This window comes from Grampus griseus (genome assembly GCF_964374135.1).
Source record: "Grampus griseus genome assembly, chromosome: 15".
Classification (NCBI taxonomy): domain Eukaryota; kingdom Metazoa; phylum Chordata; class Mammalia; order Artiodactyla; family Delphinidae; genus Grampus; species Grampus griseus.
The window spans coordinates 74,941,775-74,957,435 of record NC_139009.1 but is presented as its reverse complement, the minus strand read 5'-3'; the positions used below and the strand labels follow the sequence as shown (position 1 = coordinate 74,957,435).

The 15,661-nt window shown below is 44.0% G+C and overlaps 1 protein-coding gene across 1 annotated transcript in view; it reads right to left on the bottom strand.

Moving 5' to 3' along the window:
• Window positions 1-975: 975 nt before the first annotated feature.
• The window catches only part of PTCD3 (pentatricopeptide repeat domain 3), a 31,725-nt gene continuing 17,039 nt past the window's right edge, over window positions 976-15,661 (bottom strand). The window contains exons 10-24 of the mRNA XM_082672240.1: window positions 15,118-15,205; window positions 14,447-14,507; window positions 14,115-14,200; window positions 12,941-13,085; window positions 12,237-12,287; window positions 10,034-10,123; window positions 9,744-9,772; window positions 8,708-8,814; window positions 7,717-7,795; window positions 7,528-7,618; window positions 5,819-5,904; window positions 5,201-5,349; window positions 3,672-3,713; window positions 3,090-3,248; window positions 976-2,805 (exon numbers count right to left, since the gene is read on the bottom strand). Coding sequence (XP_082528366.1) covers window positions 2,715-2,805; window positions 3,090-3,248; window positions 3,672-3,713; window positions 5,201-5,349; window positions 5,819-5,904; window positions 7,528-7,618; window positions 7,717-7,795; window positions 8,708-8,814; window positions 9,744-9,772; window positions 10,034-10,123; window positions 12,237-12,287; window positions 12,941-13,085; window positions 14,115-14,200; window positions 14,447-14,507; window positions 15,118-15,205 — 1,354 coding nt within the window. The 3' untranslated portion in view covers window positions 976-2,714. The remainder of the gene's footprint in view (window positions 2,806-3,089; window positions 3,249-3,671; window positions 3,714-5,200; window positions 5,350-5,818; window positions 5,905-7,527; window positions 7,619-7,716; window positions 7,796-8,707; window positions 8,815-9,743; window positions 9,773-10,033; window positions 10,124-12,236; window positions 12,288-12,940; window positions 13,086-14,114; window positions 14,201-14,446; window positions 14,508-15,117; window positions 15,206-15,661) is intronic.

Genomic DNA, 15,661 nt, shown 5'->3' with positions numbered 1-15,661 from the left:
GATGAGTTCTATTGTTACCTTCACTTCTCTTGGACGTTCTCAGTTTTCAAGAGTAAAGTCTTGCTGAGCTCTGTAAACTTGGGTTTGATCTCCAGTGTTCCTTCTAAAATCTTCTATAAAGTCCACAGCTATGCAGGTCGGCTAGACAACTTTTTTTTTTAAATAAATTTATTTTACTTATTGATTTTTGGCTGCGTTGGGTCTTTGTTGCTGCGTGCGGGCTTTCTCTAGTTGCAGTGAGCGGGGGCTACTCTTCCTTGTGGTGCACGGGCTTCTCATTGCGGTGTCTTCTTGTTGTGGAACATGGGCTCTAGGCGCGTGGGCTTCAGTAGTTGTGGCTTGCGGGGCTCAGTACTTGTGGCACACGGGCCGAGTTGCTCCGAAGCATGTAGGATCTTCCTGGACCAGGGCTGGAACCCATGTCCCCTGTATTGGCAGGCGGATTCTTAACCACTGTGCCACCAGGGAAGTCCAAGGACAATATCTTGATGTTGAAGGTGATCATATGGGTGATGGTTACTTTGTCCAGGAAAGGCCCTAGACAACATTCTTTTACAGGTTAGGCTCCTTCCTGGGCCAGGCTGGAGCCTCCTTCACCCCCACTTTGTGTACCTTACATTTGCTCGCTCCATGTCCTAGCACACCGCCTTAATCAACCGAATAAAGTATGCCCATTTCTCGGGTAAACTGCCACTCTACCACTGAGATCTAATCTAAGTGATTCTGTAAACCTTGCCCTGCCCATCCACACTCCTGGTGACTGCCATCTTACAGCACGTCCTTTTACCAGCAGTAAAATACTTTACATCGCCATCAGGTACACTTACACGTGTTTATCAATATGCATGTGTCTGTGGTGCTGTAAGAATGTCACACAACTTGAACGTATGCAATGTACTTAATTTTCTAATCCATTTCATTAAAATATTCTAGTCATCTTCTGCAAAAACTGATTTCAAACCCTGCAGTTTGAAGGATGTAAGACAATCCATTTTATTAAGAGTACTCAAATGTTCTATTGAACCCAAACCAAAATTGATAGGTTATTAACTTTGGCATAGAAAAACAGAACACCTTATACTATTAGAGGGTAAAGAGAGAATGGAGACCAATCCTACAGGCCTGCCTTAATTTTTTTCTGAAAAGCTGGAAGCAGTTGTTTTGCCCACAGTAGGAATCTGGAATGTCTGTAGCACAGAGTTAAGACCACATGGCCACAACATCACCCACTTGGAAAGTCCACTACAAATTCACGTGCCATCAACGCCATAGCTGCAAAGCACGATGCTGAGGACTGTTCTCTGGCAGGATTCCCCGGCAATGTCAGTGTTCTCCATCTGTAAGGATTGCACTGAATGCATACTCGGCCCAGAAGAATCAGCCATTTCCAGGTGCTGATGAACCAGAGGGAAAGGGAGGGGCCAAGTTTACAGAAGCTTCCAGGCAGCCAAGTTCTCTTTGCAGGTTTTAAGGCAAGATCACAGGCTAATCTGCCCTACCTATCCCTTTTGCTCATTTGCTATGTCAAGGGGCTACTGGGGCGATGCACATGAATACTTAAGTAGCTAGTTGCTGTCATTTCCCCTGCCCTCTGTCTCTCACTTAGATGTCTTAAATTCTGGTGATCTAGGAGAAAACATGAGTCAATACTTAGGTTTCTGAGGATGTATGACTGACTGGGTCCTGGCCAGAGGATAGCCAAATGGAGATGGGGACAGGCACATGTTACAGACACATGTACAACACAGTAGCCCATAAATGGCAACCCCGGCAGGGTAAGGATGAAGTTGCTCATCCGAGAACTCCTGGGATGCCTGGGTAGATCTGGCGATCAGATTATGAGCTAAGCAGCCTGCGCTAGAAGCCCTTGTGAAGCTCCTGCAAGCCTCACAAGCTCCTGTTTGCTTCCCAGACCACTTGCCAGTCATGAGAGAGGCTGGAGTAGAGGTTCTCGACCTACTCGATTACCAGCAATACACAATTATGTCAAGAAGACACTTCAATCCTCTTGTCATCACATACATTTAGGCCACTTTAAGTACAGCACAACTGAAGGTGCCAGCACTCACACAGAGAGAAAGGGGGAGATGAAACTCTCGTGCAAGCCCCAAGCCTAGTGGGAGGCTGTGGGCTATTCTATAAAAGTAATGGAAATGCATACATACGTACCTCAGTTACAGTATTTATTTCCAGTCTGCATCTTCCCAGCTGTGCAGCCTAAACTCCTGATGTTGTTTAATCAGTTCTAAGATTAATAATTTCCCACATATAAATATCCCTGAATTTGGCTACTACTGACCCAGTATCAACTGTGATGTAATTGTACAAAAACTTCCTTTAGACGCTTTCTGAGTCGGAGGAAGTGTCAGGTCATAGCATCAGCCAACAAAGGCTACAGTCCCCAATGGAGGGGACTGGGGGAGGGGCAAACCACACCGACATCAGCTGACAGACACTGCAGTTGTGCGGAGCTTAACATCACAACGTGTGTCCAAAGAAATGAAAACGGCAGTGCCCCTTCTGTTCACGTGGGAACCCTGGCATGGATGGTTTAGTTCAGGAATTAAACGTAAACAAGTGAGCGTTGTTATCAAGATTCACCAAATCTGTATTCTCTTGTTTTCTTCACATTACAATTAAATACTAACATCTCAGTTCTCAAGTGTAATCACAACAGCCACGCTAGGCCACAGTAGCTCCTGATTCGACCACTTTTATTTGCCTTCGCCGACGTCATTGTCACTGTCACTGCTGCTGTCACTGTCGCTGTCACTGGTCAATGCAGTTAGATCTCCCAGGGCTTCCCTGTAAGAAAAATAAATGGGAGGGTTACACTGCAACTCAGGCTTGGGGCTGGGGGACTCTGCAGCTGCACTAAAGCAACAAAGGGAAAGGTTCCAACCAGCAAATAAACCTATAGGCCTCCCTGACTTTTATGACAAACGAAAAATATCGTTAAATCCTGACTTTCTGCAAGGAAAGGAAGTTCAGGGGGTAGAAAGCTACAAACATCTGAATGGGCAGACAGACAAATGGTCTGCTCCATTTTCATAACTTTCCTTGATGGTGATGATACAGGACGCACTTACTTCTGCTGCTGGCTGAGGGTGAAGTCAGCCCTTAGTCTCTGGGTGAGGCTCTCACAAATAGGTAAGCTGAAGGCACCTGCCAGCTTCACTATCTCAATGGCCTGGGCAGGGCTGCCGGATGCTTTTGCACTGTCCATAAACTCATTCAGCAGCTCATTCCTGTGAAAGGCAAAAATGTCAACATTCCCCAACTAAACCCCTCAAAGATTCACATACAAAACCTAGTACCTTACAAAGATCAGTCGTAAAATCCTCAACAGTAGCTTTGCAGACAGTTACATGGAGTCTGACTTTAAAGGGCCAAATAAACAATGAACACTGGTTCATTATGCCTTCACTGAGGATCCAGCCAATGTATCCCCAGCGTGCTGTGATCACTGAGCACAGATTGAAAAAAACAGCGCTTGCCTCAGGGTGCCTTAGATGGTAGGAGTGACCGATCACCTACCTGCCTAACAGAAAAGTGCCCAATTGCCATGGCTGAGGTATGTGAGGAAATTCCAACCCCCTTCCCCCAATAAGAGTTAAACGCATGTGGCTAATCCAGGATGTCCCCAGGCAGCCCTGTTAACTTGAACTTACCCAGGGATCTTATTATGTTTCCTGAAAAGCCCCAGCATTTTCCTGTTCAAGATGAGATAGGAAAAAGATTATGAATACTAATAGAACAGAAGGCAACCGAATGACCATAGCTTTTCTCCTGGACTCAGAGACCAAGTGTCCTTCCTGACAAGCAGAGGGGAAGCTCCTGGAGACACGTCTGTGAGCTCCACCAGCTCCCAGCCCTATCTTCCCATCAGAATCACCCCAGGTGCCTCAGCCCCCTCTTCCCAAATTTCATATATGCACATAGCATTACAAATTTCAAAGGCAAATCTGCTTTGTTGCCAGCATTGAGAATTGCTGAGGCATATCCTCCAGAGGATCACTTCTGTCCCCCCAGGGAGGGAATGTATGATATCATGTGGGCAGTGGGAAGAGAGGGACGCAAATACAATTTGATCTCTTTCCTCTTACAATCCAGTGTGAGCTCAGTGTGTCCTAAAACGACGTTATGAAGAGCAGGCTCAGATTAAGGCATCAGTCTCATGTAAGTGCTTGCCGTCATCCTGCCACACGCAGGACAAAGGACAAACACATACACTCAGCTCCCATGATCAGCTGAGGTCCGTACCCCTGCGCCAATCATCACAGCCTGATTCATAACAAGCGTGTGTCAACCTGCCCTAGTCGACAAGTCCAAGCATCAAATGTTTGTCAGCAGCTGTGTAGCCGGCTGTGTGATTTGCCACCAGTTATGATCAGAGGAGGCAGCAAAACCTTTAGCAGCCTTTCGTGGAGAGAGCAAACATCCACACCGTGGACTGACCATCATGTTCAAATTAAGGTCCTCTCTAGTGAACAGCCAGGCACAACAAGCCCTGTCACTGGCTCTTAACACCAACACACGGTTATATCCAAAACAATACACATCGGAACCGCCCCTAGCAAGGACTCTCACTGACTTCTCCACTTTTGGAAAAACGACTATGCATAACGTCTCTATTCACAGTTAAACACCAGAAATTAGTATGTGAGTGAAGTGCTGATGAACACACAGAACTAGAATACAGTGGCACCAACCAAAGACAGGTTCTAGTCAAGGCCAGGTTTAGTAAACTGGTAAAATGCCAGGTTCCGGAAGTCCCAGTACACAGCCCGCATTTTAGGCTGGGGGGTGGGGGGGGCGGAGAAGCACCCATGAGATGAATAAACCAAATGACCAAAACATTTTCAAAATTAAGATTCTCTAATCACTTTGTTCTACTCAAGTGAACGGAGAAGTGACTCGCCCACAAATACAGAAAACAAAAACGGAAAGAGAATGAGCCCACTGAACCACACCTTCTCTTAAACTCATCATGTATACTGGTTCCTCTTCCCCAAGTTTGCTTTTTTAGTTGGTATTTGGAAATTCCTATAGAAAACACAGTACGTAGAAAACTCGTTTGTCTCCTGATAAACTACACAGTGTGCAGCCAAATTAGAGAAACTCTAATGACCGGGTAAACGTTCTCTGAGATCCAAGTACAGGTGCTTCCAGTGACATGTGTGGCATGTACTGTACTCACCAGGCTTCCTGGGTTCTCCCAGCCCTTAAGAAGAGGACGGCTATGTGGTTCAGAGAGCTGGCCAGCCAACTGGGAGCCATCTGTCTGGCATCCTGGCTTTCATAAGTCGATTTGATATCTGCAGCACAGTCAGCAAACGCCACCTGCAGCTGAGACGCTCTGAGAGTCAGCGGAAATGCCCAACTGGTTTTATGAGAATTTAAGTTCGGGAGACTCCATAGGACCATTAAAATTTGTAAGCAATGCATTTTACCGTTGGAACACATCACATGTACAGCACACAGTAATACAGTATTTAAGAAAAAAAAAAAAAGCAAAGCACTCTGCCCTGGGGTAATAATGGGATCAGCCACATATTTCAAATCCAACTACGGGTTTTCTTTTTAGAGAGAAATTTACAAGAAGGCAAGCTGCTATTAACTGTCAGGATCGAGAGGATCCATTTTCATGCTGCTTGCTTTGGACTAGAGGAATAAGAGTGACTTTAGATGGCAGAATTCTCCACAATGATAGGTAAAACCATGGAAATGACCCTCACCGGCTCTCAGTATTAGAGGATACACTGGTTAGTATACACCTAATAACGACAGCAAAACCTGAGTGTCAACACAAGCCTACCTCTGGTGGGTGCCGATCCCTTGCCATAAGCATCAGAATCTCTTCTTTTAGGTCACGGCGAAAAGTATGACCATATTCTTTACTATCTAGAAACAAAAAAGAACAGAGTGAGAAGTCACTGGCATGTAAAACCAAGACTCTTTGGCTGACCTTTGTCCACTGTCAGCAGTCACCCATATTTGGTTGGAGGGGTGAACATACATTGCTGACATGTATTCCAGGATTCCAGAAAACTAGCAGGATGATTCATGGTAGGAAAGGACAAATGAGCAGTGAAAGCCAGCACCAGTAACGTGCTCCCAGGCAAGTGTTAGCACGGCACGTGCACCACACTCCAGCAGCCACCAGCTCCACGCGGTTCTACAGCACGTGGGAATCGTCAGTAGTCCTCGTACACTATCATTAGAGCAGCCTTGTAAGGTAGGAGGGCGGGGCTATAGTCTCTGTCTCAAGGCAACCTGAGGCAGACGGAAACTGAGTTTATGATCAGTCACCTAGTGGATGACATACAGCATCTTCTGCAGCCAATTTACACACAACCACACACACAAACCCACAGTCATGGCTGTTTCTTAGAAACCTGAGTATCACTGACTGTTAACTTTTTTTTTTTAATTTATTTATTTAACTTATTTTAAAATTTTTGGCTGCGTTGGGTCTTCGTTGCTGCACGCGGGCTTTCTCTAGCTGCGGCGAGCGGGGTCTACTCTTCCTTGCGGTGCGTGGGCTTCTCATTGCGGTGGCTTCTCTTGTCGCGGAGCATGGGCTCTAGGTGCTCAGGTGTCAGCAGCTGTGGCACGCAGGCTCTAGAGCGCAGGCTCAACAGTTGTGGCGCACAGGCTTACTTGCTCTGCGACATATGAGCTCTTCCCGGACCAGGGATTGAACCCATGTCCCCTGCACTGGCAGGCGGATTCTTAACCACTGCGCCACCAGAGAAGCCCCTGGTTAGCTACTGAAGCACAGTGATGCAACATGGTATAGAGGAACGAACGGTACAGGCTTCGGGGGTTGATATTTTGGGTGTCCCAGGTAATTAACACTGATGTCACACAACTGCACAAAACCCAGCCTTTTCTTGTCACAAAGGAACCAATTTAGGTCTTTTCCACTACACTGTCACTCACGCAATCCAATATGTAACATGAGCAAATGACCCTAAAGTAGACCTCAACTACTGCATTCAATTTAGTCAAAAATGGAAGTTTTGGGGACTTCCCTGGTGGCACAGTGGTTAAGAATCCGCCTGCCAACATAGGCGACACGGGTTTGAGCCCTGGTCCGGGAAGATCCCACATGCCGTGGAGCAACTAAGCCCGTGCGCCACAGCTACTGAGCCTGCGCTCTAGAGCCCGTGAACCACAACTACTGAGCCTGCGCTCTAGAGCCTGTGAGCCACAACTACTGAGCCCACGTACCACAACTACTGAAGCCCGCATGCCTAGAGCCCATGCTCCGCAACAAGAGAAGCCACTGCAATGAGAAGACCGCACACCGCAACGAAGAGCAGCCCCCTCTCGCTGCAACTAGAGAAAGCCCGCGCACAGCAAGGAAGACCCAAACAAAGCCAAAACATAAATAAAGAGTAGTAATAAATTAAAAAAAAAAAAAAAAAAAAGGAAGTTTTCTTCCCTAACAGTGTTAACATGCTTGTTAATCAAAACATAAGACAAAATGAGATGGGTCGGGACACATAAGCTGAAACTGACCTTTCCAGATCTGAGGAATCAATTCTAGCCGATTGGCCACATCTAATGCTTGGAGAAGATCTATCAGTGTTTGGGAATGTGGAAAGAATACCTGATTCAGAAAAATACAAATACATTTTTTAAGTGTTACTCAGCAAAGACAACCACAAACATCTACAATGATAAATGGTAAGTAATGAATCATCTTACTGAAGGTATCAGGTCCTTATACCACTTCAAGGTGACATCAATTTGTTCCATTAGACAAAGCAAACCAAAGAACTTGGAACTGTAATGGAGAAAGAAAGCATGTTTAGTTTAAAATCCGTGCTTAATAGGGGAATGACAAAATTACAGCACAGTCATATGATGACGCGTTACACAAAATTTAAAGACAGTAAGTTACACACAATTTCAAGTTACACAGGCCAATGCTGGACCCAGGAGGTGCTGCTAACTGTGCTTTCTGGACTTCCCAGTTAACACCTTCTAATCCTCAACCAGTCACTGATGCCACCTCCTGGTTATACTCTCAGCTCATGGTGAGGAGAGAGCAGATCTCCTATTCATTTTAAAAGCGTTCAACGTAAAGCGAGGATTTGGACCACATAGAAGAGAACCATCACACACCTATAAACAGTCTGCCTCCTTAAGTTCTGGTTTTTCTCTGTTTAAAAGCAAACCCATTTAAGGAGTCTCTTTGGGCTCCAACATGTTCATCTTCAAAAACAAATGAGGCTGCAATGAAATCTTTAGGGACCCACCCTCCTATGAATTCAAAAACATAAAATAGGAGGGTTTACAGGGAAAAGATATATGGATTTAAAGTGTTACAGGGACATCCCTGGCAGTCCAGTGGTTAAGACTCCACGCTTCCACTGCAGGGGTTGCGGGATAGATCCCTGGTCATGGAACTAACATCCTGCACGCTGTGTGGTGAAAAAAACAAACAAAAACAACAACAAAAACCCCCAAAGTGTCACAAATAAAAACAGCTTAAAAGATACACAGCAGACATCTCAGTCTGACAAATCAGTTTTACCACTGCTTGACTCTTCAAGTGTTCAGTTAACTTACACTGTTACGTCAGGGTCAAGCTGCCTAAAATTAGGCCACCAATAGCCTCCCACTGGCAGAACTGACTACTGGTTGCATACAGGTGCTCCGTTAATGCAGAAGGATACATTTCCAATACACTTACTAGTAGAAATAACGCCGATGATCCGGTCCAATGAATTTCCGGTTGTCTCCAGTGTTTAAAAGGTCATGGACCTGGTAAGCAAGTTCTAGATCTCTGAGAGATGAGCACTGAAAATTTACAAGTAGTAAATAAGCATCATTCTGCGATCCTTATCAGCCCAACAGTGGCTCATTACATAAAGAGCTCATTATATAAAGAAGTACAGTTACCTGCGGAAACATCTATGCTGATTTAACATTATTATTGGTTGACAGCAAATGAATTACAAGAAAATGGGGGGGAGGGAGGAATCAAAACAAATCACCAAGTTCTGTGAAATTTAAAACAAAATAACCTTAATCTAGTAATTATACCTATATTTAGTAACTATATGAAAACACCTGGTTGCCATGCACAAGACAGCTGGAGTGCTCACTCCAGCATCACTATACTGGCAAAAAACCCATGAAGTAACTCCAAAACCCACCCACAGGAGAAGTCCTTCCCTCCTGTGAAATAACTGTACTGCTGTCAACAAACAAGATAACATGGAAATGAGTCTGGACGTGCATGTCTGAATAACCAAAGGAGAAAACCTGGAAGGACACTCACTAAAATGTAAAGCAATTGTCCTTAGGGAATAATATATATATAATAATATATATCCTTAGGGGATAATAGGATATGCTAATTCATTCTGAAACTGCTTGAAAATTTTCCTGTGATTAGTATGATAAGATGAAAAACCAAACTTAAAAACCATCAATTTAAAAAGTTACCAATAGGCAAATATGAAATACTCTGAAACCTTACTTTCAAACCTTACTTTCTGAAGAAAGGTATGAAAAAAGAAAATGTATACAATAAACACAGGGCAGGAATGTTGTGACTTTGTAGAGATTTAAGAGGAATAAAAATTAGAACTAAAGACATGAATATAAGTAAGAGTCAGGAAGTGAAAGAATCAGGGAGAATCCCCCCACCTCCCCAACGATGAATTTAGGAGATGGATAAAAGAAAAAAGGAAAACAAAAGTTAAGCAAGAAATTGTACTTACAACCCTCATGGCTGACTGAAAAAACATATCTGAAAATCAAAGTTCACAAGAGCCTTGGTTACTATGGATAAAACGTTTTCAAGTCAGTAACATTAATAAAAATCCTGGCAACAAAACTGGTAACGTGTAAGACAAACCTAACGGCGTAAAAACTCAGGAGGGGAAGCACAGGAAGCATACAGCTTCCAAGAATCACTAAGCTAAATTAAACCCTGTCCTCACAAGGCTCTAATACCCGGCAGTCAGGAAAACAGGGCTCTCTGTCTTATACAAGCAATTTCTGTACATACCGTCATCCGGGTCCTTTGGAGAAAATTTCTTTCCCGTTAATTCATTCATGATGTCATAGATGATGAGGGACGATCCTTTTGAAGGGTTTTCTGCAGAACAAGAAGGCAAGTGGGTTTTCTCATGAGTTCGCTTCCTGTACAACCACCGGGTGTGCAGAACTAGTCCTAAGGCCGCATTTCTCCTTCCTCCACCCAAGGCACGGAGCTGGCTGGGCACATCCCTGCTTGAGCAACGAGCGCACCCTCTGCACGGAGTGCAGCTCTCCCCAAGACCTGGGACAGTTACAGGTGCTCCCAACAAAGACTCCACCCTTCCTTCTTAGGCTCCTCACAAGGTCAACTTGCATTGAAACGGGAGACAGACAGACCCTCACTAAGCCTGCATACTTAGAAAACAAACACGTTTTTGCTAATAAACATTTGCGCTCCTTTTAAATATAACCAGGATGGGAGCCAAGAAAAAGAAAACTGTAGAATTAAAATGCAACTATGACATTTCCAGTTAAACATTTCACATTATTAATCCACATCCCTTCCCCACCTTATCCATATGCAAGTGATAATATACTTTCCGTGACAGCACAGATGTACTTTTGAAGTTCCTCAAGCATGTTTTCATTTGTTAGCAATCCTAATTATTCTGTTAGTTTTATAATAACCTATTTTATATGTATCATTTCTTCATTATTTTAGGCTTTCTCCTTTGGGTAAATTCCTAGAAATTATTATTACAGGCAGCCAATTTATACCCCTCAGACACACCAACATTCCTCCCCCCACAGCCCTGGGTATTACTTAGGAAGCACAAGTACCAATGACTTTAGTTAGCAACGGAACCAAAGTGATATGTGATGTTGAGGAGAAATGGAATAGGCTTTGGGGTCAGAAATAATAGTTTCAGCAAAATGACCCCGAAGTTGAGTAAAATTTTGGAAGACAGAATTACCATGGAAACTGTTCACCTGTCTTCAAGATAAAGTCAGTTAACTGCCCTTACTTCCCGACAGGTGAGAATGTGAATTTTGTAAAACTAGCCCTCCAAAACAGATAATCGAGGTTTTCTGTTGTTTTCACACATAAAGTCTACCACAGGACAGAAGGACTAGAATTGTCATTTCTGAACCCAGAGGTTCTTTCTCAGGTTGGGGCAAATGGATAGGAACCAACAGACTGTGAGTGCCTACTACCTGCCTTCCAAGCACAGGACAGGACACTGTGCATAATTCATTTCATCATTACACCGTGATGGCATCACTCAGGTAAGGTATCCAGTTCCTTCTGACACAGGTGGTAAATGGTAGAGGTGAAATTTCAACTCAGGTGTGCCTTGCTCCAAAGTCCATTCAATAGAGCACAGCTGACCTAAAACTAGGTGACAGACAGAGCCTCAAGGTTCTCCCATGAGGTTTCAAAAGAAAGTTAAGGTTACTGTGGGGCAGCACCGTCCAGCAGCTTCCTGCAAGGATGGGAATGCCCTGCACCTGCATCGCTGAACATGTAGCCAGCAGCTACAAGCGGCTACTGAGCACTAATGCCATGAAGGAATTTTTAATTTTATTTCATTTTAATTCAATAGCCATGTGTGGCTAAGTAGCTACTGTATTGGACAGCACAGCTCTGGAGAGCAAAAGGAACTCCAGACTAGTTTCTCCTGACCAAAACTGTACACCATCCTTTCTTTTGTTTAAAAAAATAATTATTTCTGGCTGCACTGGGTCTTCGTTGCTGCACACAGGCTTTCTCTACTTGCGGCAAGCGGGTGCTACTCTTCGTTGCGGTGCGTGGGCTTCTCATTGCGGTGGCTTTTCTTGTTGCGGAGCATGGGCTCTAGGAGCATGGGTTCAGTAGTTGTAGCTCACGGGCTCTAGAGCGCAGGCTCAGTAGTTGTGGCGCATGGGTCTAGTTGCCCCGTGGCATGTGGGACCTTCCTGGACCAGGGCTTGAACCCGTGTCCCCTGCATTGGCAGGCGGGTTGTTAACCACTGTGCCACCAGGGAAGCCCCACCATCCTTGTTAGTACATTTAATGACCTCCCTCCCCTCCAGCTCAAGTTTTACATCACAAACAAGATGTTACTCTCCTCAAGAATAACGGTTTGCTCAGGCTGTAGACAATGTTATTTTGTGAACTGTCTAGTCTTAATTCATAAGCAGTGAAGTTAGCCTAATTTCTACATAAATTAGTAGCATAATGACATACATACCATGTTGATAAAACAGCTGAATAATATAGTGATACGTTGCAAGCGAGGGTTCTTATATTACCAGGTACATAGAGGAAAAAAATAAAATAAGTCAAACACAGCTATACAAAATACAGCTCACTGAGGCACACTGATCTAAAAACATATTAATGTTGGTATTTAAGTAAAAGATACATTTCTGTTCCTCTGAACAAAGACATTTGCTAGCTCATATGATCAATGTAAATATGGAAAGGTGTCAGAGATTGAATCCCTCTTAGAAAGTCCAGACACCTATTACAGCCAATGCACAATGAGTTTCATTTAAGAAAACTAAAGCATACCAAAGTGAATTGATTCCCAAAACATCCTTCAATAAAGTAATTACTGAAAAATATACAACACACTAGCACACAACTGGGTTCAAATACTTAATTATGCTAGAAAATGTCACGAGTTTAAAACCAGCCAACTGTAGGAGAACAATTCTCCCTAGAATTAAGAAATCCATAAAAAAGTACCTAAAATACTAAAAGAATGTAACTTCCTATAGATGATAAAAGAGTTCCCATCATAATAAATACACGTAATTAAAATGTGCTAGAAAGGAAATTCCCAACATACTATGTAAACAGCAAAAGAGTTTAGTCTCTTTTTTGCTTGTCTGGACCTGAAACCTCTGGTCAGCACTGTCTTCAGTGAGGGACACTAGGACACATCCTCACCAATTCCAATGGCTTTCATTTCCCGTAAGGTCTGTAAGGCTGGCAATTTTCCAATTGCATGAAATCGTCGGAGACATTTCAGAATAGTATTAAAAGTCTGTAGGTTGGGTTTCACGTTCTGTGCAACCATTTGTTTCAACAGGTCCTAGTTGAATCAAAAGCAGGAAGTATTTTTTATGGCTGGTAGGTAATTTATCCAATAAACTAATGTAACATACTAAAAAAGACTTGGGGTCTCTGCCTATGTTTAAAGTAGATTTATAAATACATCCCCAATTTCAGAACTATCTAGTAACTAGCAGGACGAGTAACTCTGCCCCTTAGAGAAGCCCCTCCATCAGTTACCCTGACAGCATGTGATCAAGGTGTCCAACTGTCTTTAGCGGCCCAGTGAGTTTGAGACTGAAGCAAGAGAGCAGACTAGAATGGATTGCGTTTTTTCCTTTTTTACATGCGCAGTATGGTATAACACGGTTTCTATTCCTGTCACTTCAATCCAGTGATTTCAATCTTTTTAAAAAATTAATTTATTTTATTTTTCGCTGTATTGGGTCTTTGTTGCTGCTGTGGGCTTTCTTTAGTTTTGGAAAGCAGGGTCTACTCTTCGTTGCGGTGCACGGGCTTCTCATTGCAGTGGCTTCTCTTGTTGTGGAGCACAGGCTCTAGGCACACAGGCTTCAGTAGTTGTGGCACGTGGACTCAGTAGTTGTGGCTCAAGGGTTCTAGAGCACAGGCTCAGTAGTTGTGGCGCACGGGCTTAGTTGCTCTGCGGCATGTGGGATCTTCCTGGACCAGGGCTCGAACCTGTGTCCCCTGCATTGGCAGGCAGATTCTTAACCATTGTGCCACCAGGGAAGCCCCTCAATTTTTTAAATCTTAGCTAATAAATTTTTGCAATAAATGTGTCTCATTTTAATGAAAAAACCATTATGAGAAATAAGTGAATAGAGCAACCCAGGTCTTCCTGGATTCGAGCTGTATGCTTGGGTCACATGTCAGATACACCTACGTAAACTACAGGGTTGCTGGAAGGGTGTGAACAGGTCACCATGAGCTGAGCGCCCAGCACAGTGACTGCCATGAAGATGCTCAGTGAATGCTGTCTCCAACCCACGTACTCCTAGCAAAGAATATTTTAGGCCTATTAGAAGACAAAGTGAGAGTTCCTCCTTACCAGTATATTATTCCATTTTTCTTCTGATTTCTCATTCGCCATGAATGCTGTTGCTTCTATCAATGAATTGAAGGTGTGCACATCAGCTATAAAAGAAGAAAACTACTTTAACAAAATCTGGGGTTGAAGATTAAAGGCAAAGACACACGCACATGTCTACAAAACTAGAAAACTATTCTTTTCTCTGGCTCTGGACTCCTGCTTCAATCACCAATACCACAGGAAAAGATTAAGAATGAACAAATGACTGAGGTAAAATCCTGAGATTTTATAGATGCCTGAGAGAAGGAAAGAAGAGGAAGGACAGAGGGGAATTCTCCAAACACACTTACCACGAAGTCTGTTGTTTAATAATTCAGTGTACAAGTTTAATGCCTGCGTAGGAGCTCGGTGCTGGAAAAGGGAAAGTATGAAAATTAAGGATCATCAAATTTGTTCATTTAAGAAATATGTGCGTATCGACTGCTCTAGGGTTTGGGAACACAGTAGTAAACAGATATGGTCTCATTCTCAAGAAACGTATCCTCCGTGCAGTGGTTCTCTACTGGGGCAACGCTGCTTCCCAGGAGACACTGAATAATGCTTGGAGACATTTTGGCTGTCACAGCTGGGGCGGGAAGGATGCACCACCGGCATGCAGTGGACAGGAGCGGCTCCTCAACGCCCTTCAAGGCGCTGGACAGCTCCACAAGAGCAGATTATCTGGCCCAACGGTGAACAGTTCTGAGGTTGAGAAGTGCTGATTTAGGGGAAGATAAAGATATATAAAACAGAGTTTCCCTGGTGGCGCAGTGGTTGAGAGTCCACCTGCCGAGGCAGGGGACGCAGGTTCGTGCCCCGGTTCGGGAAGATCCCACATGCCGCGGAGCGGCTGGTCCCGTGAGCCATGGCCGCTGAGCCTGCGCGCCCGGAGCCTGTGCTCCGCAACGGGAGAGGCCGCAACAGTGAGAGGCCCGCATACCGAAAAAAAAAAAAAAAAAAAGATATATAAAACAAACGTTACCTTCACCATTCCTCGGATCATTGTGCAGTAGGAATGTGCATTTTTCTCTGGCATTAGAGCAAAGATTCTCTCAGCATTGTTTTTTGCTCTAGACACAAGAAAGTAAATGTGAACCAGAGGAAACAGGAAAAACCAGTAATAGCCACCAACTTACCATGTTCCAGGCACCGTGCTAAGCATTTTATGTGTATAATTCCAAGTAATTCTTGCCACCCAGAGTGGAAGACATGGTTATCATCATTTTGAAAACAGGAAAAACTGAGGCTCAAAGACCTCAAGTTGTCCAAGGCTTTACAGGCTAAGTGGCAGAACCAGGACTGAAAAGGTGTAATATATACTCAAGGTATTAAACAAAAAGCAAACTGCACAGCAGGGTACATAGTGACGTTTCCCCACCCTCTTTCAATTGGATACAATTCCCCAGAGGCAACCACAGACAAGCGGTGTCTCTAGAATCCTTTGTCCTATTCTAGCCTATCAATGTGCCATGTTATACAAATCATGCTCTACCTTGATTCTCCCTGTTACCAGTATGTCTTGGAAA